This window comes from Calidris pugnax, unplaced genomic scaffold (assembly GCF_001431845.1).
Source record: "Calidris pugnax isolate Ruff unplaced genomic scaffold, ASM143184v1 scaffold91, whole genome shotgun sequence".
Taxonomy (NCBI): Eukaryota; Metazoa; Chordata; class Aves; order Charadriiformes; family Scolopacidae; genus Calidris; species Calidris pugnax.
Window position 1 is genome coordinate 792,320 of NW_015090898.1, and position 25,886 is coordinate 818,205.

At 50.6% G+C, this 25,886-nt stretch overlaps 3 protein-coding genes across 8 annotated transcripts in view; 1 reads left to right on the forward strand and 2 right to left on the reverse strand.

The window, feature by feature from the left end:
• Nucleotides 1-5,485, forward strand: part of SYT6 (synaptotagmin 6) — a 37,974-nt gene extending 32,489 nt beyond the window's left edge. For 4 of the 6 annotated variants that reach the window (XM_014948576.1, XM_014948573.1, XM_014948574.1 and 1 more), the window contains exon 7: nucleotides 3,933-4,109. In XM_014948576.1, the coding sequence (XP_014804062.1) occupies nucleotides 3,933-4,004 (72 nt within the window). In that variant the 3' untranslated portion in view covers nucleotides 4,005-4,109. Of the gene's footprint in view, nucleotides 1-3,932 lie in introns of all 6 variants that reach the window. The other 2 variants (XM_014948572.1, XM_014948571.1) reach the window with 1 other exon arrangement.
• A 10,150-nt stretch (nucleotides 5,486-15,635) lies between these two features.
• Nucleotides 15,636-19,063, reverse strand: OLFML3 (olfactomedin like 3). The gene is made up of 3 exons (XM_014948423.1): nucleotides 18,928-19,063; nucleotides 18,272-18,557; nucleotides 15,636-17,832 (listed from the first exon to the last, which is right to left on the reverse strand). Exons 1-3 carry the CDS (start codon nucleotides 19,030-19,032, stop codon nucleotides 17,048-17,050), a joined length of 1,176 nt encoding a protein of 391 aa, XP_014803909.1. The 5' UTR covers nucleotides 19,033-19,063; the 3' UTR covers nucleotides 15,636-17,047.
• Nucleotides 19,064-21,187: 2,124 nt separating this feature from the next.
• The window catches only part of HIPK1 (homeodomain interacting protein kinase 1), a 34,298-nt gene continuing 29,599 nt past the window's right edge, over nucleotides 21,188-25,886 (reverse strand). The window contains exons 16-17 of the mRNA XM_014948499.1: nucleotides 22,612-25,846; nucleotides 21,188-22,562 (exon numbers count right to left, since the gene is read on the reverse strand). Coding sequence (XP_014803985.1) covers nucleotides 25,361-25,846 — 486 coding nt within the window. The 3' untranslated portion in view covers nucleotides 21,188-22,562; nucleotides 22,612-25,360. The remainder of the gene's footprint in view (nucleotides 22,563-22,611; nucleotides 25,847-25,886) is intronic.

Below are 25,886 nucleotides of genomic sequence, written 5' to 3' on the forward strand. Positions count from 1 at the left end.
CTGATTTAGGTCATAAATTCTGGAGGAGAGAGATGTAGAAAATGGTACAGATGGTATTGACACTTCAGGTATGAAAAGAAAGCCAGCATCTGTGGCCAGTGATAGTATAATAAAGGCAATAAAACCTCCCACTTTATCTGGGACTAAGGAGGCATTTTCCCTCAAAGCCACAGACTAAGTATGTAACGAAAAGCATCTTATTTTCCCCTTGAAGTTCAGATACTAAGCTCTACTGTAAGGCAGATGGTACTAGCTTGGTGATCCTGCACAATCGTCTGAGTTCGTATGCATCCATCCCTATGTTTCTTTGAATTCTGCTCTTTTCTTTAACAAGAATGTAGTTTGTGCTCACTGCTGAAGCCCTGGCACCGTGTGCTGCCATGTCTGACCCAGGGGCAGGAGTTTCTTCTCCAGTTTGTAATTTATCTGACTTTACTATGCTATTTTTCAGATGCAGGTGGGAGGTTGAAAGAAAGACTCCTGTAAAGTTTTTGATAATCAATAGGAAAAAGATATAATTATTGTGACGAAACTCAGAGAAACAAAGGCAGGCATGCAAGGTGACTCATCTTCTAAAATATACTTTGAAAACCACTGCTGAGCCCCCAGGACTTTGGAAAAAAAAACCCTGAGTGAATCATTTCACCCCCCAGTGCACGGGTCAGGAGCTCTGCTTAAAAGAAAAGAACAAAAAGCCTCTGATCATCTGTTCTGGTATTTCTGCCACAAGCTGGTGCACAGAGCCAGCAAGCAAATGGTCCCTGTATTTATTTGCCCTTTTAAGTTTTAGTACTGCTGTCTGCAAATCCCTAGTGCAGCTTGGAAAAAAATCCCAAACAAACAGAAAAGGCATGGCCTTCTGGAGAGAAATTAATGGGAAATGGTGTTTGTTGGTTACAAGTAATTGCATCATCTTCTCCATATGCATTTGTGCATTTTTTAGAAGTAATGTGGGCTTTGTATCCTGTATCATCAGCTCCAGGCCCCCGCGCACATGGAGGTCACCAGGCTGGGGTCACGCTCTGGGGGGCTGAGGGTGGTGGGCAGCTCCCTCGGTGCAGGCACCATGGGCTGAAGGCTCCCAGAATGTGACCCTCCATCCCTTTTTCACCCTTGTGTCTTCCTGGGGGTGAGCTCAGGCTGTGCTGGCATCCTGAGTGGTCATCTTCATCTTTTGTCTTCATCTTCAAGAGTGTTTGCAGCCAGGCACAAGCAAATGGAGCGTTTGCTTTCTGGTTGATCCTTGTGATCATCTCTGTTTGCTCTTGCGATGAGTAATGGCCTCTGCTGTACGTCAGTGTCCTTCCTGATTGAGCGCTTGATCTGAAACTGAGAGTGAGAAAGTGAGGATTGAATTGTCTTTCTGAATGTAAGAATTGAGCAATGGGTGGCTGGAGCTGGTGACCCAGCAGGTCTGAGCTGCTCAGAGCCCGTGGCCGTCTGTCTCCCCACGGTCATCTGTCCTGGCCCCCTCCCCACACAGCCCAGGGCTGCAGATGGATGAGGAAAAGGGTGGGCAATCTGGAATTCCTTTACTCACCTACACCCTGCCCCCTACACCTTGAAAAACCCCTGCCCAACACGAGGACCCTGGGCAGCATCGACCCAGGTCCACCAGCCCCTGCTGCACTAACGTCCCCGAGCCCTCGTGTCAGGGTTGGTGGGACTCGGGTCCTGCCTCCAGGAGCCAGCGTGGCTCCTTCTCCTCCTCCATTGCCAGAGCCTTTAGGGAAAATGACTTCTCTTCTATTTCATGTCTTTGGTTGCTCCATATTTATCAACAGTGAGTAACAAACTGTAATGATGGCACTCCTTTAATGACCATCATCACTAAAAAGAGAACATGTGCAAATGAATCATTAATTATAGGCTTGTAAGTACTATCCTCTTCACACAGCCGTTCAGAAGGAGAGTTTGTGAGCAGAAGACAAGAATCCCACTTGCTGTTGGATTTTGAAGTTATTCTGACGATGAACTCTTGGCCTCAGCACAAACCTTTCTCCAGTTTTCAGCCCCTGTTTCGCCCTCCCAGCTGCACTTCAGCCTTCCCACCCATGGCCCTTTCCTCAACCCAGGTTAAGTGGTGTGTCTATAAAAGGAAATATACAATTACAGTGCATCTTTCTGGACTTTGAAAGGGACTTCTGAAAATTGGAAATTTCTCTGTTATCTATGAAAGACCAACTCGGTCTGATGTTGTAGAGTGGCATCGTCAGGGCAATGCGAAATGGGGCTTTGATGTTGCCAAGTCCCTCTGACATTCAGCACGGGAGCATTTATTTGTTTAAAACATTTCTCCAGATAAAAATGGATAACTTTGCTAAGAGCTAAGTCATGTCCATAATGAAGAACAACCATTTATCTTTAAAGATATGCAAAACCAGCCTCCTCCAGACTTTTGGGCATGTTTGACTTTCATTGAACTGTTCCCAGTTTCTGACTGTTAATTACACAATGGATGGTTCAACTTTTCTAATTGCAGGAAGGAGAAGTATCTCCAGGTTCCTCACGGCACACTGGTAACTTGAACCTACTCTCAGAAGAGTTTTCATTACATTTTTTGAGTGTTAAATATTGTCACTGTAACTGCAGTCAGAACAGTGCAAGGAGCATGCTGAGGACTGCCAAAAGTCTATTTCTGTTGTAATTCATCCTTATCTGGTGTTTGATTGGTAATTTTCATGGGGAGGTTGTATTATCAATTCTGTAGGGATTTTAGCAAATACATTTGACATGAGAAACATAGAAGGAACTGGTTTCTTACCTTAAGGTAGCCTGTTTGGAAGGACAATCTTTCCATCTTCTTCATTCATTAATTTCTGCTCATCCCTCCTGAAATACAGCCCGTACAATGCAAACCTGCACAGGGAGTTACTTTACACTGACTGGTCTCTGTGGGGAAGGAAATTGGCTGAATTCTTGACCCCGTCTCTGCCCCTGCTTCGTAACCATCAAAACACACACATGTGATGGGAATGACAAAGTCCAGCCCCTGCCAGCTGATGTCAAACACGAGAACATGCTCCGTGTGCTGCTCAGACAGAGGCAACCCGCAACGGGCCAGTGGTGGCCACCTTGGGCTGCAGACCCACCAACTGTCACCCACATCACCAGGGTCCCTGTGGGGCTGCAGCTCCCCAGCCATTCAACTTGCCGAATGAGTTTTTACCCACCAAAGAGAAAATCATACATCGCAGGGCAGTAAGGATAGCCAGAGACAGCCAGCAAAGAGCTTCTGCTTGTGTAGGAGAGGAGGGAATGGGTCCTGGGGGAGGACGAAGCAGAGGAAGTACCATGCCTCCTGTTGTCTCTGGGAGATGTCTATCATTTGTCATCCGAATTTAATAAAACAAGATGGTAAGATGGGCAAGTACTCAAAAGCTTGAGGAGTAATGGGTTTGAATTACGATAATAGCCCCCAAGGAAGATGACTAATAATTTATGATCCCATAAGTATGGCAAAAAAAAATATTTGCTCCATCCACTGGCTCTCTGATGTGATTTTCACTTTGAGAAATGTCTCTGGCACTGTGGACATCGCTGCTGTAGAGTAAAATTATCGGACTGGAAAGACTCATGTAGTTTTGCAATTAGGCAGTATTTCTACAGGGAAAAGGCAACAGCACCAAACCAGGAAACAACAGAAAGCTGAACCGAGAGCAGACTTGGTCTTCATGGCACATACAGATCCTGTTTATTTTTCCTGTTTTGTGAGCAGTCCTCACCATAGTGAATCGATTTACAAAGCAATAAAGTAAATTGTTCATTAATTCTTCCCGAGTGGTTAAATGCAGGTGTTTGATAAGCTGGAACGGAGCAGATGAGAACGCAGCAGAACAGGAGATGGGGGGGATGGCCAAGGGTGGGGTGTGAGGAATTTCCAATCATCTCTCCTTTTTGCTTAGACTTGCTTTCTTTTTTTCTCCCACCAGTGGCAAGGCCGGGCAGCGAGCTTTGACAGCCAGGGTTCCTGTCCCTCACCTAAACCTCCTCCCACACCCTGATGCGGGGAGCAGCGAGTGAAATGGGACTAAACCAAGTTATTTTTGCACTTGGCCCACGGTCTCAGTAGTTTGTTGCTGAGTGGCAGTGGCAGCAGCAAGACTTTCCAGTCTAGTTGTTCCCGCGTAAGTAAAGGCAGAAACCCGTTTTGTGGTCAAATATGTCTTTGTCTAATACGTCTCCCAAGGTGATGTTTTCTTTTTCGTGGCTTTTACCGTACGGATCTGTTTCCAGAGGAAGAAGGTGGACTGAGACATGAGATGGAAGTTTGGTCTGTAAAATAACATGTAAAATAGTTTTTAGCGTGTATGAAGGCTGGAAAAGCACAGAGATGCTCCGAGTGTCTCCAGGCAGCACGAGTGGCCGGGAGAGGGGACATCTGGACTGTCCCTGCCTGGAAGAGCAGCACCAGGATGCAAGAGACTCCTGATCTCGAGCAGCTTTTGGCTCTTGTGGTCAGCCCAGACCTGGTGGCGCCTCGCAGGGCTCCCGTTCACGTAGAGGTGTTCATGAGCTGTTAGAAGTTTGTGCAGTGTGTATCCCAAATTCCTTTTGTCATATATAAAAAAATGCCGTTGATTCCTCAGGTGAGAAAACAGTTTTTTTCCCTGTATTTGAAGTCTCCCTAGAGCTACCTGCATGAGACCCTTTGTAGCTGCTGCTCACCCCTCCCCGTACATCACCACGTTATTACCCCGAGTGGAGAAAACTGCGTTGCCATAAGTGGGGTTCAGACATAAAGGGGGAATGATATTAGAGAAAGAGCTGACATCCCTGCATGAACACTAGATCTTTATTTCTTATATCACCCTGGCAATAAAGGGTGAGCAAAAGGGTAAAGGGAAATACAGAAACACAACCAATATTTAAAAAACCTTCCATGCTTTTTCCTTGAACTATCAGCACTTCCTTAATGAAAAAAGTTTTTAAGGCTCAAACCCTGGAGAAAGATCAAGTTTTGAAAAAATGAAACTCTGCTGGTTCCTTGGCTGCAGAGGCCAAAAGTGAAGTTTTAACACCCCAGTACTAGCTTTGCAAACGCAGCTAAATCAGCCAATCCTTATCAGACAGCTGTGGATTTTGGACAATTTCTCATTGTGGATTTTTCTCTCAGTTAATAAGTACATTAGTGCTGTTTGTTCCACTGTAATTAAATTAAGTAAATGCGAATATTTTGGTTTCAAGTTAAAACAAGATTTGCTAGCATGGCAGCCGTTTCTCCTCCCATCAGGTTAGCAGAACATCAGCCACTCTCTTCAGATCAACTTCAGTTTCCATTTTCCTAAATGTCACAGCATCAGCCTCCCCTGAACATCATAACTAGCAGAGAAGAGTATTTATTTGCTTTGTTTTTCTGGGTAAGATGAATCCTTTGTTCACTGAAGGACAAATACATAATTTCTCATCACACCTTGTGTCTTAATTCTCTTTATGTGCCACATGCTATAGAAGCAGAAACTCAATAAAATTATTTTATTTGTAAGTCTTGCCTCGTCTGGTGAAATACTTCCTCTTGCGGAAGCAGTAATTGTGTGTTATGTGATTTTAGACAGTTGCAGGAATCACAGCAGATGCTATAAAATGGGATGGTGACGGGCCCTTGTGTGGTGTGAGGTTCTGCCAGGGCAGACGGCATGATTTGCAGCAGAAACTCTGGAAACTCTGCAGTTCTGGGTTGTCCTGGGATGGTCAATGCACATCCCTCGGGGAGCGGCTGAGTCACAGAGGAAATGAAGTGCATTCCGAGCCCCTATAGTTCATTGAAACAAAAAGGTGGTAGAACTGCATTAGCTTCCCAGCTTCCCACCGAGGGACATGGCTGAGGAGGCCCCTTTTCAGGACAACCCATCCTTTCTGGGAGAGTTCCAGGTCTTGTTATGGGAAAGAGTTTTTAACCGTTCAAAATAATTCACTGACTGTGGAGGATGGTTCAAAACCTGACTGTGAGCCCCCTGAACCTTGACCCGAGCTGAATGGAGCCTCAGGTATTTGGCACCGTGGGCTGGAAGAGCCTCGTGTGGGTCTGCAGGGTAGGACAGACCCAGGAGAAGCCACAGCAGCCCCAGCCAGGTGCGAGGATGGCACTTGACGACCATTAATTGCTCTAACCCACTCAGATCCTTTTCTTCTTTAATCCTGACTTCTTGGTTTTGGGAGTTCTCTGCATAATCTCTGACTTTTATCCATTCTTCTTGTTATCTAGGATTTAGTCAAAACATACGTGGGGTTTGACACAAAGCTGCTATTTTTAATCCTTGCTTCACACAGATAATCAATTTCCACTCAATACTGGCTGTCACTTGCATTACTGGAAAACTGGATCTCACGCTAGCGAATAACACCCACGCCTCCATGGCTCAACCCCCCTACACTTATATTTTAAATGCTGAGGTTTTGCCACGTCCCTCGGTGAGGGGATAATCAAACCATTGTGTGTTTGTCATCGCCTCGGCGCAGCCCCGCGGGAAGATTGGTCACACTCCTGGAAACGAGAGGCACTGTACAAGTGCAAATATTTCCCTTTCATCTAGAGAGGGATTATAACTCTGAAAAGGAGCTGAGCCTGGCACAAGCGCCATCCCAGGATTAGGTAAAGTTACTTTCTCACTCCTTCTCCCTTCCCGTGCCACTCTTAACCACATAATAATAACTCACAGAGAAGGGGCACAGGCGATATCTTGTGTTCCTGGGTCACTCGGTGGTTGCTTCTGACAGTGACACCATCAGCGGGGACAGACACAAGTTTCTGGGCACGTGGGTGACTGGTGCTGACTCAGCAGAAACTCTCTGGCAGGAGCAGCTTTGTGTGCTTCCTTTTAGATTTTATTCTATTTATTTCAAAACCTTTTATTTACACAGAATTCTTGAGTAGCCTTTAAAGAGTATGTAATCCCGTACACACGCCAATCCTGCTTCAGTCTTCAGTCCAAGTATCCTCAGTCCAGATATTTTTGTCTTCATTTGTATCATAAAGTAATAAATTATACAGCAAACTATAGCTCATTTGAGAACAGTATAGTCCCGTTCCTTGAGATCCTTATCTCAGTTCTTTATTTGTTCTTCATTTTTTTCTACTTTTGTTATTTGCCCTCTTAATCATCTCTCTAATCCAGCAGTCCTAGACTTCTCATTCTCATTTTGCTAGAGGTTTTCTCCCCCAGGGCCCTGGTCATTCTTCCTGCCATTAAGATTATATATATCAGCACAGTTGTGCATTTATTTAAATGCCGGGTCAGAGATCTAATTTCTAGTTATAATGCATCATGCAGGGATGACCTCCCTGGGACTAGAAACTCTGTTTGTCACTTATATGGAGCCACAGCTCCGGATGCACAAAACCAATCTCTGTTCTCTCTTTAGCTGCTGCTGGGGGTTCAGGGTTGGGGTGCATGACCAGGGGACCAGGGACCTCCAGCACGTCATGAAACCGGGCGATGCAGCTGCAGTGTGTTGTGTTGTGTCTCCACAGAAAAAAAAAAGAAGAAATCTAGTCTTAATTAATGCCTACAAGTATCTCAAGGGCGGGCTGAGGGAGGAGGGAACCAGACTCTTCTCAGTAGTTGCCAGTGAGAGGACAAGGGGCAACGGGCACAAGTTGGAACATAAAGGGTTCCACTTGAATATGAGGAAGAACTTTTTCACGGTGAGGGTGATGGAGCCCTGAAACAGGCTGCCCAGGGAGGGTGTGGAGTCCCCTTCTTTGGAGATTTTCAAGACCTGCCTGGATGCTCCTGAGTAACATGCTCTGACAAGCTCTGGGTGGTCCTGCTTTAGCAGGGGAGTTGGACTAGATGATCTCTATGGTCCCTTCCAACTCTAAAAATTCAGTGAAATTCAGTGAAATTTTGAAAAAAAAAAAAAAGTAATGTAGCCTCCTTTTTTGCTGGGGTGGGCATCCCCCCAAAGTCAGGGTTGTCAAGAGGCCGGTGCTGCAGGTGAATCTGGGAGACGTGGAGTTTGGCTCTTCTCTGCAGAGACACGGGCTTAGAGAACGTGGATTTTTGCCCAAGTGCCAGAGACATCCCAGTAGCTCTGCTCGGCTTACAAACCTCTGCAGTCAGCCCTCAGTGGCAATGCTGCCTGAATGTTCAATAAACGTTGTTTTCTTTTTTCCCCCTGGACTTTTCTCAAAGATAATTTTTAATTATATTTTACAGCTTTATATATATATATATAAAAAAAAAAGACAGCGTGTTAGTCATGCAAATATAATTATGTATCTTATGTTCCCATGTCATTTGTAATTAAAAACATGGAATTTAAAGCACGCATATTTCAAAAATCTAGTATAGGCTTCCATTAAGCATGCAGTTCATTACAGCAAATAAAGTACCTTAGGAGGGGTCAAGGCAAATCCAGAGGATGTTCCGTTGCCGTGGGAACAGCCGGCACCAAAGAGCAGCCACAGTAACCTGCGGCATCAGGAACAACAGGCAAAAACACACCATGAGGGGAGAAACCCCCCCCAGACCCAGATCCCCATCCCCTTCCCACCCACGGGAGCTGGACACCCCAAGATCTCCGGGTCCTGCCCAGGGCTGGGGGAGCCGTGGGGATCCCGGCCCCTCCGGGGGCTCGGGGCAGGGTGGGGGTCCCGGTGCTGTGTCCCCCCAGCCAGGAGGGGCTGTGGGTGCCCCACACCATCTCTGTGACACCACCAGACCCCGGGCAGGCAGGGAAATGTCTGTGGCAAATCGGTGACTGGGAAATGTGACCCAGTCATCAACTTCAGACATGTAAATACTTTCGGGATTGTTAATTGCTTCCAAAGTGGAAGGCTTTCTCCTAATCTCCCATTAGCACATCCCTCTCCATTTCAAATTGCCTTAGAACACGAGGGTTTCTTTGCTGCCACGAGGGACAGGGTGGAAGAGCAGCAATTTTTTAATTAAGTCAGTTTGCCGGCGTTACCCTTGGATAGCTTACATAAATGAAATTTTGCTCTTTGGGCTGCTGATTTCCCCCCGGATGATGGAGCCCACCCTGCCAACCCCTCCAGCCCCTTGCCCCAGGCCATGGATGCCCCATCCATCTCCCCCTCCATCACCAGCAGCCCCGGTCTCTGCACCAAAGCCGGGGGCTTCAGTCCCTCAGGGATGGGTCCCATGTCACTGCTCGGTCAAACCCCTTGGGCTTGTCTGTTTCAAAGGCTGCACCACAATCCAAGTAGGGCCCTGCCTGCTGGAGATGAATTAATGCAGTTTTTCTGGCACATAATGGCTACAGAAACCAGGAGGACCTTTCTGCCTGTTGCATAACCTCGGCTTTGTCTAATGAACCTCTAATTGCTGCATGCTGTGCACGTCCTGCAGTGCAGGAGCTGCTCTGCCCGTGTCCCCCCCCTCGTATGGCTGAGGAGGGTGATGGGGCCGGGGGCTGCGAGTGGGTGAGACCCCGCACGCCCTGACCCACCGAGGGCTGAGCTGCTCCACGGCTCTGCCCCACGCACGGTTCCTTCCCATGGGCGAGCAGAGATGTCGAAATGCCAAGGGAGATCTTAATTATTTTCTGTCATAAATCCACAGTACTTAAAAATCAAGCTCCTTTCTGAAACCTGGAACTTGCCTGGTGTGTGCAAAATGATCAGCAAAAACTAAGATGTGCTCCACGGCAGAGACTGTCCCAGCAGCAATAGGTATTTGTGCTGCCAGGAGCAGGACCATCAGATGTCAGCAGCAAACATCCTTCAGGGCGAGCCATGCTTGGCTAGAGATTGGATTTAATAAGGATTTATTTAGCCAGAGGAAGAATTAAAATGTGAGAATTAAAGTCTGAAATAGCTTCCTTCCCTCCCAAACGATGTCTCCTCTGCCCAGAGAATGCGCAGGGACCAGCTGGAGCTGAGACCTCTGGCCCTGGGGAGCATGAGGGGCCCTTGGCTGCATCCCTGCCCCATGGCAAGTTCTGGGGTGCTGGGGGGCAGTGCCCAGCTGGGGGGACCCCCATGTCCGGGGGGGGGTCTCCTTTGGGTCCGGGTTCAGTTGCAAAGGCTCCAGCAGATTCGATTTGTTTGGCCCGAAGTGAGAGCTCCCAGCAGAAGGAATGGAGTTGATGAGGCAACAAAAGTCATTATTTCCTAAAATTGTGTGTTTCTCTGAGCCTATGAAAGCGGATCTGGCACTGAAGGGAAAACCAGAGGAGCCAGGGGGACACACCAGTGCCCTCAGTGGCTTCTTTTACCAGCAAAGAGCTGAACGTGGCTTTGGGGACACGGCAGAGTCACCACACGGCGCAACGACACTGCACCCCGGCCGTGCAGAACTTCACGGGATTTATTGGTACTGATGTCTCTTGATTAAATTATATTTCTTCCTTCATTTATTCTATAACAAGCTGAACATTTCAATTTCTGAGGCAGGCTCGGATGGGGAATGGAGGGAAGCGGGAGATGGCAGATCACACCGACATCGGAGGTGGCTCAGTTGGGGAAAACTGCTTTTCATTTAAAACCCTGCTTTCCTGAAAAACAGCAGTCAAGGAAGAATTGGCAATTTAGAACAAAGCTGCGAGGAGCAATCTCCTGCAGGAGCCAGTTACAAAGCACAGCTCTGCCCTGTGGCCCGTGTGTTTGGCTGCTGGAGCCCTCCAGGTTGCGAGGCTTGAAGCGATTTTAGGTTAAAAGGGAATGAAAAGGAAAAGAGGAGAAGGACTGTGAAAGTCACGGGCTGGGCTCCAGCACTTGGCAAGGAGCAGCTGCCTGGAGGTCAGGGACTGGTTTTCCACTGCAAATTAATCGATGCATTAACATTTGTCTTCCCTGGGCTGCACGGTCCAACTGTGTATTAAGGACCTTGGGCTCCCATTCAGAGCTCACTCTCTGCCCCACGGCTCCTGCCCTGTCCCCCCCACATCCCCCAGTGCTTTGTTGCCCCACGGGCTCCTGCTGACCCTGCTGGGTGGGGGGACCCGTCCTGCTGCAGCTGAAGGGGTGTCTCTGCCCAGTCCCTCCTCTTTTCCCCTCAAGCCCCCTGCACAGAGCTCTCCCCCCAGAGCATCTTCATCTCTGAGCCCTGGTCCTCCTCTGCCAACCCCGGGGCCAGGCAATCGGAGAAGCATCGTTGCTCTAAATCAAGGCTGAAATGTCTCTGCAGCCACACAAAGTTTATAGCTTGAATTAAGAGCTATTAAGCCTCCGAGCACAGCTTCTTGGCAAGGGAAGAGGAACAAAGCAGGCTGCTGAGGGGGATGGGGAGATCAAGGGGCCGATGCCCTTTGGGAACAGAGAAGGGACACGCCAGGGACACGCGTGGGCTCTCGGTCTGGGGAAGGATCTGCCACAACACCAGCACCGTGGCTCCCGGGTGCCATCAGCACAACACCCTGCTCAGAATCCGCACGGATTCTGCACCCTTGGACCCTCTGTCCCGGACCCCGGGCTCCTCAGACAGAGGCCCCTCCAGCAGCTTCGCCTCTTGTATTTAATCAGACTTCTCATTTTTCCTTGCCCGAGCAATTCCATGGAAGCACTGATCTTTTGCATCGTTTTCATTTACAAGAGTTGGTAGGTAATTTTGGAGAAGTCCGTTTAACTGAGCAATTAGTGAGTCAATAATACACTCCCGTATTTTATTAGAAACAGAAAAATTGGTAATTTCTGTTTGTTTTGACCCTACCTCTGTAGTAATGGCAGCAATTTTCTGTAATGATCACAGTTACCATGGTTATATCTCCCTCCACATTGTCAGACACCTGCAGCAGAGAGACAGGGTCTCTGCATGAGCAGAGCCAGGGGTGATATGCTGGGGGGGGGAGGGGGGGGCAGCTGCTCTGGACCCCTGGGACCCCACATCCTCATCCTGCCCCAGCTCTGGTGCAGCCGTGGGCGCCAGGAGCCCCTGGGGAGAGCAGGGCACTGACCCCCACCTGCCCCACACATCCCTCCATGGCTGGTGGGGGGGCGAGGGGGCTGTGGGCTCAAACATGGTGTTTCCCTGGGGGATCTAGGGGCCAACAGACAAACAAAACCTTTATCTCGTGTCTCCTGGAGCCAGCCCACCATCCCCAAACTGCACCCAGAGCCAGGGCAAAGCACCAAGGAGAGAAGCCCAAGCCTCCTTCACACAGGGAGAATCACTGCGTCCCTCTACGTTTTTGCCTCAGGAGGACGTGTAAAGCAGAAAATTGGGATCTATTCCAGAAAGGCTCTGGGGAGCTGATTTTTGGAGAGGAAAGAAATTAAAGAACTGCTTAGCCGAATAGCTGAGCTAGTATTTTTCTATCCTCAGGAAACATCTTCCGTAATAATAGCATTAGTAATAATAACACCCCAAAGAAAATCCAAGTGGAAATCGTGTAGACTTGAGGACGCATGAAATCCCGGGGATGGTGTGAGCTGCCTGCGTGGGGCTGCCTGCGTCAGCGACACCCTCCTTGGCTGGAGACAGAGACATCTCTGCGGACAGGAGCGGCGCAGGAGGAGTAATCCCTCCTGATCAAAGCACTCCGATAAACCGCAAATTCTGTGGGTAAATGGAACTGCCCAGAAAATAACGAAACTTTGTGTGTGTCACAAACCACAGCTCCTCTGGTGGACCGCAAATTCTGTGGGTAAATGAAACCGCCCAGAAAATAACGAAACTTTGCGTGTGTCACAACCCACAGCTCCTCTGGTGGGGCTGTGAGCTCTGGAGGTGAAGACTCGATTTTCTCTCCGCTCTCTCCGTTTCGGAAGGCGGCTGACCCCGGTCTCAGCACATCTGGCCAGATGCCGGCAGCGCTCTCCAGAGGGGGGTTTAGCTCCAGCCCACGCTGACACGGAGGCCTGAGCTCTCCCTCTCCACAGCAAAGCTCCCAGCAAACATTTCTGGTGAATTTGGTTTTAGCCTATTCTCTATTTTCATTAGAAAGCGCAAAGGACCTGGGCAAGCTGCTGCCATTGAGTGTCCCTCCTAGAGCTTTCCAGATCATCTCAGGCTCCAGCGTTGTCCCTTTTCTGCTGAGAAGGCCTGGATGGAGCGATGCGTTGCCTCCGGATCCATGTGTGATGAGTTAGACCTCAACCAGATGAGCTCCCAGCAAACATTTCTGGTGAATTTGGTTTTAGCCTATTCTCTATTTTCATTAGAAAGCGCAAAGGACCTGGGCAAGCTGCTGCCATTGAGTGTCCCTCCTAGAGCTTTCCAGATCATCTCAGGCTCCAGCGTTGTCCCTTTTCTGCTGAGAAGTCCTGGATGGAGCAATGCTTTGCCTCCGGGTTCATGTGTGATGAGTTAGACCTCAACCAGATGTTACGTGGGCAGAAACACCTATTTGAAGTTAAAGGCCTGTGATTATACTTGCCAACCAGCCATTAAGAAAATGTTAAATGGGAAAATCATCCCCCCCCCCTTCCTGTTTCAATACAATAGCATCTTTATACACTTGTTTAAGTTGCCTACTTTTAATTTTAGTTCCCTTGTTTCTAATACTACTTGCAGAACCGTTTCACTTTATCAATAGCTCCTGTGATGTGGAAAAGTCAGGGAGGAAAAAAAAGTCAATATCCTTGAGAATTAGACAAAGGGGAAAAAAATAGCCAGAAGATCTTGCTTTCTCTTTCCTACTGTTAGCCTAACTTCTCAATTTACTTTATCAGATTGCCTTCCAAAGAGAAGTATTTTTCAAGAGGAGCAGAGATGAAAGGGGTTATTACTTACAGAGACTCTTCTTTAAAGAGATAAAATATCTGGCAATTAAGGCACAAGGAACTGCAGACTCACAAGGAAAGCAGAGACTTCACTGGAGCAGCCACATTAGCATATTTTCCACTAACCCTTCATTAGGGAAAGCGATAACATGGCTGCGTAGCGCGGCCGCTGAGGGGGGGTCTGTGTCCGGGGTGGGGGCTCAGGGCCACGAGCCATCTTGTGCTGCACCCACGGCCCCAGAGAGGGGACAATGGGGAGGGACAGCCCTTCTCCCAGGGCCACACGCTTGGAAATGAGGGGTTTTAACAACTTTCTGGAGGGGAGGGTCCAGCCGTCCATAGCGGCTGCAGGAACCTGCCCTGGAGGTTGGTGGAGTCTCCACCACTCGTCACCCTGAAGCCAAGGCTGAATTTTCCTGAAAATCTGTTAATTCTGAGGGAATGGCAGGGAGGGCAGAGAGCTGGACAGCCCTGGGGCTGGACCGCTGTGGGGACAGCCACAAAAGTGACAAAAAACCACTTTTCCCTCGTGGGCAGAGGGTTCCCTGCAAGCCAGGAGGGAGCCCAGGTCTCCTGCAGGGCAGGGGCTGGGGGGGGGGGCTGGCAGGGGCAATTAACACCTGACAATGCCACCAGCTGTGGCACAACCTTTGCTTTCTCCTACTGGGGTTGATAAATATTTAAACAAGAAGAAAACAAGTCAGTAAACACTGGTGGGGAGGGTGGTGACCTCCCGGTGTGTGTGAGCGGCAAAGCCTGTGCCGTGCCCGGGGGGTACCTGGGGGTGTCGGGGCAGGACCCCAGGGCAGAGGGGGTGCGTTTCCACCCCATGGTGAACAGAAGGTCTGTCCCAGCATCTCTGATGCTTTTCTCCTCCCCCGTGGTTATCAGGCAGCAGAGATGTGCAGGGTCCCTCCGAGGTGGCTCCCAGTCCCCTGTTCAGCCGGACGATGGCAGAGACTCATCTCCAGCGGGATGCTGAGCAGGGTGACCCCATCCCAGAGGGACGAGCTGTGGGGACAACGAGCGCCCACATCCTCCCCTCTCACCCTGAGGGCTCCAGGGGCACCTCGGTCAGGGATCCACAGCTCTCCATCCAACCTGCCTCCAGCCAGCTCAGGGCTGAACCGATCAAACACGGGCTCTTCGTCTATGTGTTTGTCACCAGATGAAGATAATGCCGTCCTGCTTTACGGGGGTTATTCCAACGATTAATTAGTAGATGTTTCTTGAAGTGCTTTGAAGATGTGGAGTGCCAGACAAGTGCTGCGCTCTAGAAGCTGATCAGTTATTTTTCCATTTTGCTTCTCGTTCCCAAAGTGTTCACCAAAAACCAAATTCCACATGAGCACGCGGCTGCTGGAGGCACTTGTCACGTTGGGACTTTTGCCCGCCCTCCTACCCGCGATTCCCAGTGTTGGTAAACACTTCCCAAAGGAGAGAAGCCAGACTCCCTGGTGCTCTCAGGGTCTCCCCCTGTGCCCCCACCATCCAGCTCCTGCGGCAGCGGCCGCCCCGAGAGAGAGACCCGGCCCCGGGGCTCCAAGGGGGTCCCGGCACAGGGGCTCCATGTCCCTCCTCCCCGGCAGGACGGAGCCCAGTGAGATGGATTTTCTAAATAGATTAAAACTCTGGATGAGCACGTGGTTCTCAGCACACACAGGGCTCTGGATGCCGCCGTCGCAGCGGCCGTGCCCTGTCCCACTCATGCCCCGGAGAGAACCTGCGTCTCAGGGGAGCCAGTGGCAGATTTTGCAGGGTTTGTTTTGGGTTAGAATATGGTTTCTGGTGCAGAATCATTACTGCCCCATCAATTTTAATTCAAGCCTGAGAAATCATTGGCATAATTATTTACAACTGTGCAATTTCTGAAAATTATATTTCTGTTACCGTAGTTATTGATCTTGAAAAGGTCTATAAATTAACTTGACAGTTCACATAGTCCTTCACACTTGGATAATTTCTCTGCTTGACTTGCACTGTGTGTTGAACTTTAAGCACCATCCAATTACAGTCATTCAAAGTGTGTATTTAAACATTTTTTCTTAAGCAACCAAAAGATATTTTAATTATAATACAGAAGAACTTGAAGCAAATACCAAGTCACCTCCACGTGGCAGGACATCTTGTCTCGAGGTGGCCGCGGGGGGATGTGGAATGGCTTTGTGTCAGCGTGGGGGTGGCACGGCCATGCCACAGCTCTGGGAGGGCAGGTGGCCCTGGGAGCCCCCTGGTAGCCCTGGGTCCTCTTACCTGGGAGGGGGGCCCTGAGCCAGCACCAGCAGGATGTGACCCCCTGGCCTCACCAGCTCAGCGTTTGTCCCCAGAATTGGTCTCTGATGGGAAAAAGGATGCTTAACAACACAGAAACACCTCACAATTCTCTCTCTCTGCTCCCAGGGCGCTGTGACAGGAACAAACCACAGCAAATCTGGGTTTCTGGGGGGCCCCACGGCATCTCTGGCCAGAAATGGGGAAAATCCCGCACCCTCCAGGGATGTGGGGCAAGTGGCACATGTGGGAAGGTCACCGCTGGGTGACACAGTGTGGTGGTCACACAGGGCTGTGCCCATGGCCAGCAATTGGGGATGGGGTCTTGAGGGCTCCCAGCACCTGCCCTGTCCTGTCCCATAGCCGTGGGGCTGCAGCCGTGGGGCTGTGACACAGGGATGGGAAGGGGCTGGGGGGACCCAGGGCCCTACGGAAAGGGGTTTGTGGCAACACTGTGGCTGCAGGGGAAGATGGCTGTGCTTCATCAGATGTGAACTCAGAAAATCAGCAACATCTGGTGCCTGCTGGCTAGGCTGCCTTCCCGGCATGCGAGGAAAATCTCCAGTTGTCCTCTCAGATTAAGGGATTTTGCTATTTGCTCACAGTTTTGTACATGCAAAGCAGGCTGGCTCTGGCCAGGCTCTGAGGTCCCATTGTGCAGCAGGAGCCAGCTCGAAGCCCAGGTGAAATCAAACCCAAACCCCCAGCCCAGCCCCTGTTGCCCAGACCCCAGCTCAAGGAGCCACCTGTGCTGTCTGCTCAGGCCACCCCACCCTCAGGAAGTGTCTTTCTTTTGGGGTGACTCTGGGGCAATGTGGAGCTTGTGGTTCTGACAACCTGGCCCCAGCACCCCACGCTCCCCCCCAAGCAGGCAGCTGCAGCTCGCTGCATAGTATTTATTTGTTATATTACAGAGAAGAAAAACCTTGTTAAATTAGTCCAGGTTTCTGCAGGGTGGTCCTGGGCAGGGATGCCTGGTGCCGGTGGGTGGAGGGGGCAGGGGTCCAGCATTTCATCATTTCACAGTGGTGGGAGATGCAGAGATGCCATCCCACGCCGGGGCCAGCTGTGCCCCGTGGGGTGGGATGGGCAGAGCCACGCTGGTCTGGGTGAAGTAGCTGGACGTGCGGGGACACCCTGCCCTGCCCCTCAGACCTCCAGCTTCTTCTTCATCTCCATGCGGTAGATGATCTGGTAGCCATCATCCCAGGCGTAGATCTGCCTCTCCCGGGGGCTGTACTTCATGCCAGAGTGGGAGCCATAGCGTTTGGGGAAGTAGACAAGGGAGGCATCCTCGGGGGCCAGCGTGCCACTGACGTCGAAGACACACTGCACACGGGAGCGGCTGGGCAGGGGGGTGTTGTAGACCACATGCAGTGCCCCACACACCACAAAAGCACCCTCGGCATTCTCCCGTGGGCACGGCGTGTCCCACATCTGCTCAATGTCCAGCGAGGTGGGGTCCAGCTTAGCCAGGCATATGTTCTTCTCGTCCTCCTTGGTGGCGTAGATGGCCCAGAGCCCCTCCTCGTCTGCCGCCACCTCGATGTAGGTGAAGGGGGAGAGCCCAAAGACGGGGATTTGCTCCTCGGCTGGGAACACCGAGCTGTCTACCACCGTCTTGTTGGCCAGGTTGAACTTGATCACCTGGAAGGGGCCCTGCTGGCGGATGTAGTAGAGGTGCCCATCATAGACAAGGTGCCCGGTGCCCACCCAGGGGTAGGGCAGCTTGATGCGGGCGGCCTTGCGGGTGGAGGAGTAGAGGGTGAACTCCCGCATGCGGGGAAAGACGTAGACCGTGTCATTGGCAGTGCCATCGAAGACGTAGATCTTCTCTGAGTTCCCTGCGGCATCCTTGGTCCAGAGTCCTGAGGTGCTGCCAAAACGCTTCAGGATCTTCATGGCTCTGATGCTTGCGATGGTGTCGCTGCAGTCTGCAAGAGCAGGGCAGTAGTCAAAGCCTGGAAGCCACCTGGCCCTGCAGCGGGGACTGCTCCCACCCTGTGCTGGAGTCACACAGGTCCCCCTGCGTCCCACCCCAGCGCTCTGGCAGCTGCTGAAGCTGCCCTCAGGCAACCTGGCTGAAGAGGTTGCAGTGCTGTCCCTGGTGACATCAAGAAGTCCCCTTATGCACCTGTGCCACAGGCAGGGGAAGCCACTCCTACCCCAGCCCTGCTCCAAGGGCTCTGGAGAAGCCCAAGGCTCTGGCCTGGGGCTCGGATGTTCTCCCATTTTGTGCCAGAGATACCCGAGAGCTGCCCTGCTGGGACTCAATGCCACAGCATGTGGCAGGGGAGGCCTGGACCTGGGTGGGATGGAAAGGTAACCCCACACCCAGGACCATCTCCCCAGGGAGCCGCAGCAGCCCCTCACCTGTCAGTTTGGTGTACTTCTCGTTCTTCCTCTGCTTGGCTGTGGCCACCTGCTTCTCCATCAGCGTCTCATCCACCTCCACGCAGGGCGGTGCGGGGTTCTGTGTCTCCAGGTAGTCCACCTCACGCTCCAGGCGGTCCACACGCACCGCTGCGTTCTCTGCCTCCGACCGCATTGCCTCCCGCTCCTTCTCTGCTGTCTCGAGCATCCCCAGCACCTGGTTCTTGAAGTCCCGCAGCTCCGTGGAGTAGCGGCTGCTCTGGTCGTGCCACTGGGAGATCCTCTCCTGGGGCGGCCAAGGGGACACTGAGGACTCTGCACTTCACAACCCCTCCGTGGCGGCCATCCCACCACCTGCGCGTGGCTGTGGGAGCCCCCGAAGACAGGCAGCACCGCAGCCCTGCTGCCCATGTCTCCGGGTCCCATCCTGCCACGCTCCTGCACCCACAATGTTCCCAGCCCCATGATGTCCCCGCTCCCGCCATCCGCCCGCCCCACGGCGCTCCCATTCCCATCACGGTCCCTGTGCTGCTGGTGTGGGGCCCGGGACACCCCACGGCAGCTCCGCTCTGCCCCGCTCCCAACTCCTCCTTGCCTGGGCCTGCTCCGAGGAGGAAAGACCCCATGGCGTGGACGATGTGGGGTGAAGCCCTTACCTCCAGGAGGGTGAGGCGCCGCTCCATGTACTCCATGAATTGCTGCTGGGAGCAGAGGGCCGTGGCGAGGAGAGGCAGGAGGAGCAGGCAGCGCCAGGGCCCCATGGCTGTCGGAGAGTGCAGCCTCCACCTCAGTGCTCAGGAATGCTCCAGCCTCTGCAGCCCTGATTGAATCCAGATGTGAAGAGGGGAGGAGAGGCTGCTCCTTCCCCGCAGACCAGCCCCAGGCGCCTTAACCCCTTCGTGCCCTGCGTGGTGCCCACACCGGCCCCACATGGCGCCGGGGAGGTGTGGGGCTGGGGCAGGGGCCTGGGGATGGCAGGGAGCGCTGTGGCAGGTGGGGAAGGACGTGGCTTCTGGTGCCAGGGACAGCACAAGTCACAGTGGGGACAGCCCGGGGGACAGCGTAGGGCCAAGCTGGGCCTGGTGTGAGGCTGTGGGCACAGCCACAGCCTTGGCTCCTGGCCTGCAGAGATGCCCAACCTCAACTTGTCTCAGCCACAGGCCAGGGCTGGGGGAGTCCAAGCTGGGGCAGCACCAGCCACCCAAGCCTGTGGCACCCCCTTGTCCTGGCTGCTAGAGCAGGGAGCTCCTGCCTGCCCCCACCTCACACCAGCATCCCGCGGGCTCCCCCCCACGCAGAGCCCTTCTGAATTTCACTGAATTTCACTGAATTTTTAGAGTTGGAAGGGACCATCTAGTCCAACTCTCCTCGGGGCAGGGGCCTGGGGATGGTGGGGAGCACTGTGGCAGGCGGGGAAGGATGTGGCCTCTGGTGCCAGGGACAGCACAAGTCACAGTGGGGACAGCCCGGGGGACAGCGTAGGGCCAAGCTGGGCCTGGTGTGAGGCTGTGGGCACAGCCACAGCCTTGGCTCCTGGCCTGCAGAGATGCCCAACCTCAACTTGTCTCAGCCACAGGCCAGGGCTGGGGGAGTCCAAGCTGGGGCAGCACCAGCCACCCAAGCCTGTGGCACCCCCTTGTCCTGGCTGCTAGAGCAGGGAGCTCCTGCCTGCCCCCACCTCACACCAGCATCCCGCGGGCTCCCCCCCACGCAGAGCCCTTCTGAATTTCACTGAATTTCACTGAATTTTTAGAGTTGGAAGGGACCATCTAGTCCAACTCTCCTGCCAAAGCAGGACCACCCAGAGCTTGTCAGATCATGCCACTCAGGACGGCATCCAGGATGGTCTTGAAAATCTCCAAAGAAGGGGACTCCACACCCTCCCTGGGCAGCCTGTTCCAGGGCTCCGTCACCTAAAAAGTTCTTCCTCATATTCAAGTGGAACCCTTTATGTTCCAACTTTGTGCCCAGCAGCTTGGATGCCAGCCATTTGGGGGGCTGTTTGCTCAGCACCGGCTCCTGAGGCTGCCCAAGAGCTGGTGCGGAGCCACACGGCAGGTCCTGGTGCTGGTCAAGGGATGGTAGCCAGCCCCTGGTGCAGCAGGACAGAGGCTGCAGTGCTGTGCCCAGGGGCAGCCAGGCCTGCAGTTGTGCCAGTGTCCCACCCAGTCCAGCCATTGCCCGTGGTTTTCCCTGGCTCTGCCGCTGCAGCTCTGCACGGCTGATGCTCGGCCACATCCATGTGCCGGGCCGCAGTGCTGCGCGCAGGGCAAGTGTGCCATCTAGTGCTCCCGCATCCCGCGGGCCTGGCACAGCGCAGGGTGCTGGAGGAGGCTGCCGCGCTGGCAGGGTTTGGGCTGGGCCCAGCACCTCCATGCTGCATTTCATGTGAGGCCATGGCTCATGGACAGAGGGCTTGGGGTGCCAGCGAACACAGCTCGCCCAGGGGTGCCAGCGAACACAGCTCACCCATGGGCCAGGGCGCATCTCTTCCTGCCCAGGGCACATCTCCACCTGCCCAGGGCATGGACGCTGGGTCCTTCAGTTCTTTTGGGGCCATTGAGCCCATCCCCGGCACCGAGCGCCATCAGGAGCTCAGCCCACCCCAGCGATGGAGCACCTTTGGGCAGACACTGGTCTCTCATCTCTTGCCCCGCTCCCCCGGGACTCGCTCTGGGCTGTGCCAGGGCACGGAGGCTGTGGGGTCCGGGGGTCCCTGGGCTGCCATGGGGGGTGCAGGGTGTCCCCCACAACCAGGGTGTCCCCCACAGCCAGGGACTCACACCAGACCACGGCCTTGGCAGCCGTTTCCTTCTGCCCCAGCGAGGACAGGGCACCTGGGAAGAGCCCTTCACTCTCCTCTCCCAGAGGCTTTCTCTTTTCCACTCCCTTTAACAGACCAAGCGACCAAATGAATAGAGTACAGAAAATTAACCCTTTTTATTGATGCATTGCAATTGTTCTACATTTTTTACCATATTATGTAGAAAATACTTAAAATACAAGCTACTTTGTAAAACCAAAGACAAACATTGAATCCAAAGATAAACTATGTTTTCACAATGGACCCTTTTCCCATATAGTTAGTATTAAATTTTTAAATATCTATTTCTTTTGTTAAAATGATTTTTACATACCCCCTAAGTACATCAGCAATACAAACATAGATCAGTAATTGTCAGAAACTACCTGTATCTAGCGGCTTGTAAAAAGGAAGAGCACAACCATAAAAGAAAGTTAAATTTTACACAGTAACTAGCATATCAAATACATTTAATAAAGTAGGAATTCCATTGCAATATCAAGGATTCAAGCAGAAATACTAACATTACATATAATGTACTGCTACATGTAGTGAGATAGATATATTTCAAGCTGAATCTGAAATCACACATTATATAAAGTTTAGCAACAAACAACCATGTGGACATGCGGCACCATTCAGGAGTTTAAATAAAAAAAGAAAGCAGGGCTGTGCCAATCCTGTCATTTAGAAGCAATTTAGTTTCATGAACTAAAAGAAATTGCTGAGTCAGAGGTAAATTACTGCATCCCATCAACGAGGTGCTGAGCAGGAAGCCTCAGAAGTCGCCTCTGCGGTGGCTACCACAGACCAGACGGACCGGTCCAGCTGGGACCACCACTATCAGATATTCAAAAGGGTGAATCCCAAACTAGTTTTTAAAAGAATGAAAGGACTCCAATTTTTATCCAGAGATAGCACATTTCTTTACAAAATATGGGTAGTGGCTCTGCCAATGAGAGTCAATTCTCTGACCTGATTTGGAGGCTGGAGAGGTGCGGAAGAAGGGATGGGTCTCCTTAGAGCAGAGCACAATGACTCACATCGGGCAACAAGTGCTGGTCAGAGCAGGATCCCAGCACCAGGAAAAGCCAGATCCTGCTGGGAAGGGGGCCCTTCCCTTGGATTATGCCCGGGATCACAGAGGAGTTTCAGGGTAATCATCAACTTGTTTGAAATGAGGCACGTTTCATTTCACCTATGTCATTTCCATCTCATCCTCCTTGTTCCAATAGTTTTGGAAACGTGGGGAGTGAGAGAGATGACACTGTGCTTTGTGAATACATTTGATTGGGTTTCCTTATCTGATAGGGACTCCAAAGACAAACGGTCATCTTAATCTGCTTAAAATGGGGGAAGTGGGCCATTTCTTTGCAAAATTATTAGCAGATTTTGCTAAAGGTCTTTTTTTCCTGTTAGGATTTCACAGAAAACACTCTACTATTTGTGAAACGGGGACTGATTCCTGAGGTTTTCCTAAACCTAAACCTCAGGAATCGGAGCTTGTTCTGCCTTAATTCCTGAGGTTTTCCTAAACCTCAGGAATCGGAGCTTGTTCTGCCTTTGAATGGAAAGGCACAACTCTGTCCCCGAGAGGCACCTCAGAGCCGTACTGAACACGAGCAATGTCACACGAGAGAAAGCAAGAAAAGTGCCCACAGCAACAGAGAGCATCGTCCACCGCGGGGACGCGGCACAGCAGGACCGGGGTACCCACACCCCCACAGAACTGCTCCCACCAAAAACACACCCAACAACAACTTGGCCAACACGACCGCCCAGTCCAGTCCTGGATCCCTCTACTGAAAGAGATGCCAAACCTTTACCAGTTCAGCCATTTCAGGTCAGTCCAGACTTTCTTCTCTCAATAATGTGGAATTTCAGAAATTACTTTTGCAGTTCTTGTCACATACTGGTCAGAGAACTGGCCTCTTCTCCACTGGGACGGCACAGAAACTGGGGTTCAAGGTTACCAAAACCTCTTATTGCTGCAGCGATACCACCGCTCAGGCCAGTTTATCATCCACTTGGACAAGATACTTAATCTATGTACTGAAGATGAGAAATAATTCCTAGTACAAGGGACTCGAGAAAACAAAGCGTAGTTTAAAAACTGCACTGATTATCCAAAATGAGCATTTCCTCTGAACACTAACTAGGGCTACAGCTGACAAACCTTCCCAACAACTCCACATTAGCAGTAGCATTATAAAACTTTTAAATGGTATTATGTGCTTTACAGCAGGCTCTCTTTGGTATAAATATCCTATCACCAAGCTAGCAATATTTTACAAGAAACGTCTGCTATTAATGTGGGGGGAAGGTAAACGCCATACTAATCTAATAAAAAGTGATTGCACATATTTAATCACTTCTGCAATATTAGACTAAACATTCCAATGCATTCCCAGCACTACCTTATTCGAAATGCACTGACAGACATCTAACAGTACATGTGCCATTTTCAAGGAAAAGCTTTAAGGAAACATCGCTTCACTCCGAACAAAAATGTAGCTTTTTTTTTTTTTTTATGATAGCGTTAAAACCGAGAACAACGCACCTACGCGACATAACGGCTGTTCTTTGCTGTGAAAAAGCTCAGTGAATTGCTTCAATTCGACGGGGGCTTGCTGGTCCCTCCTAAGGCAAGCGCACTGTAAACTCTAGTCACACTACATCATCGGTTAAGGCACTACAATGAGGGGACACACCAGACAACTCTTCGTCACACACACCTGTGCAAAACAAATCAGAAGGAATCCTTTCCTCGCCCCAAGCTCCGCTCCTCTCCCAGTGCTACAGTGATGAGCTCTAACCATTGCATTAGATCACATACATTCCAACACGAACCCATTCATTTTGGTTTAAATACAAAGGATACATCAACTCCATCCCCAGGAACGTTTAAGAATTAGACAAACACTAAGTACAGAGTTCAAGTATAATCACTACACGTTTTGATTACAAAGACAGAACATTTGGGGTTAGCAGGAAGTTTTGCTTGTTATATTTTTCTAATCAATATGTACATATTTCATTTTATGTAAAATATTAAAACACCACCAATACAAAACTTCTAAAATAGTTTTAAATTCAGTAATAAACTTTAAAATCTGGATTTTTTTTCCTTTTTTCTTTTTCTTTCTCTTTTTTTTTTTCCTTTTTTTTTTTTTTTTTTTCCTTTTGCAATTCCTACATGCATGTACTGTATACAAGTCTTATTAAGAGCGCTTTAAAGTAGCTGCTGACATATCCGGGAGGATACGCTCACAGGAGTATAAAAAGCTGTACACTTCAATACAGTGATGTTTCATTGTTATTTCAAATTCAACTCCCTCCCTAAATGAATCATGTGAGGAAAAATATTAAGAAAAACAGAAGAAAGAAAAGCCCTGTGCTTCTGTGAAGGAATCCAGCTCCGTTATAGGGCCAGCATCTACCGAGCTGCAGAAACCAAATTTTGGAGCGAAGCTGCACTACTCACTCTCAACTGGAGACTACAGCGTCCTGCCCAAGCTGCTGAGCTGGTACACAGTGAGATCTGGACTACAGTCTGAAAAACTGAGAAGAATTCTGCAATGAACGCAATAAAAATTCAGCTGCGTTACGGAGACACAGACTTTTCAAGAAAACAAAGCAGATTTCAGGGTTTACGGACTCCTGAATACAGAATGTTGCTCCTATGAGGCAGCTGCCTCTACCAGTCCTTCAACAAAGCTGGGAACGAAACAAAACGTTGACAGGAACTTGTATGGAGATGTAATGGCTTTTGCAGAACCAGCAATTTTGTTAGAGACAAAGCGAATTAGAGAGCAAATGTTAAAAATATTAGACTTGATTTTAAAACTGCCCCAGCAACAGAATGAATAAACGTGCATTACATTTTTAGTGGCAACATGGATTTGTGCAAGCTGCTAAAATATAATCTGCTAGTCTTTTTGTTTAAGTTACACAAGTTAAAAAAGTCACCAGGATCTGTCTTCCAAGACACTGATTTTCCTTCTCCTTTTGATCAGCACAACAGAACCATCTTAAATAAATGTGACCATGAACTTTTTAAAAGCATCTATAAAAAGTAAGTAAGATTTAAAAAACTTAATTAGTGACCCTCGTACTGGTAACGAAGCATGCTGCTCAGTTAGTGACTGAACTCACTAGAGCTTCTGAACAACATACAACCGGATCAGGGAGAAACAAACACCAGGTGAGTCATTACCAGGTAAAGCTTCACCTGAAATCCTTCTCCAACCTCTCAGGCCTATTGCGGGATAGTGCTTTGCTGGGAACTACAAGTAGGAGTACTGGTTGATCTTCGTAGGGCTCAGCGGGTATCCAGTGTAAATAGCAGATCCTCTGGAAGCACCAATATAGGACTGGGGAGCAAACTGGTGTTGGTACTGGGCAGGTGGAACGTTTGCTGAGGTCAGCAGGCTCGGACCGACGCTGACAGGGACCTGGTGGACCAACGTGCTGGGGTGGGCAGCGTAGGTGGTGTGTCTCGACGAGCCCTGAGGGGAGAAGAGGTGGGCGATGGAGGTGGTGGAGCCCAGCGTGGCGGCGGTGGTGGGCGCGTACGTGTACATGTGTGGCTGGCTGGGCAGGTGGGCGTTCGCCGTGGCTGCTGCCAGGTGGGGATGCACCGGGCTGCTGTGCTGGAAGGTGTAGGGAGCCTGAGAAATAGTTGAGGTGAGGGGGGCCACGTAAGCTTGCTGCCTGCGGGGGACAGCATTTCCATTTCTCTCCTGTGAGGCCAGCACGGTTGTCTGCTGGTTCTGCAGGGAGAAGAAGTGAATAAGGTTAGTGGCTGTCCTC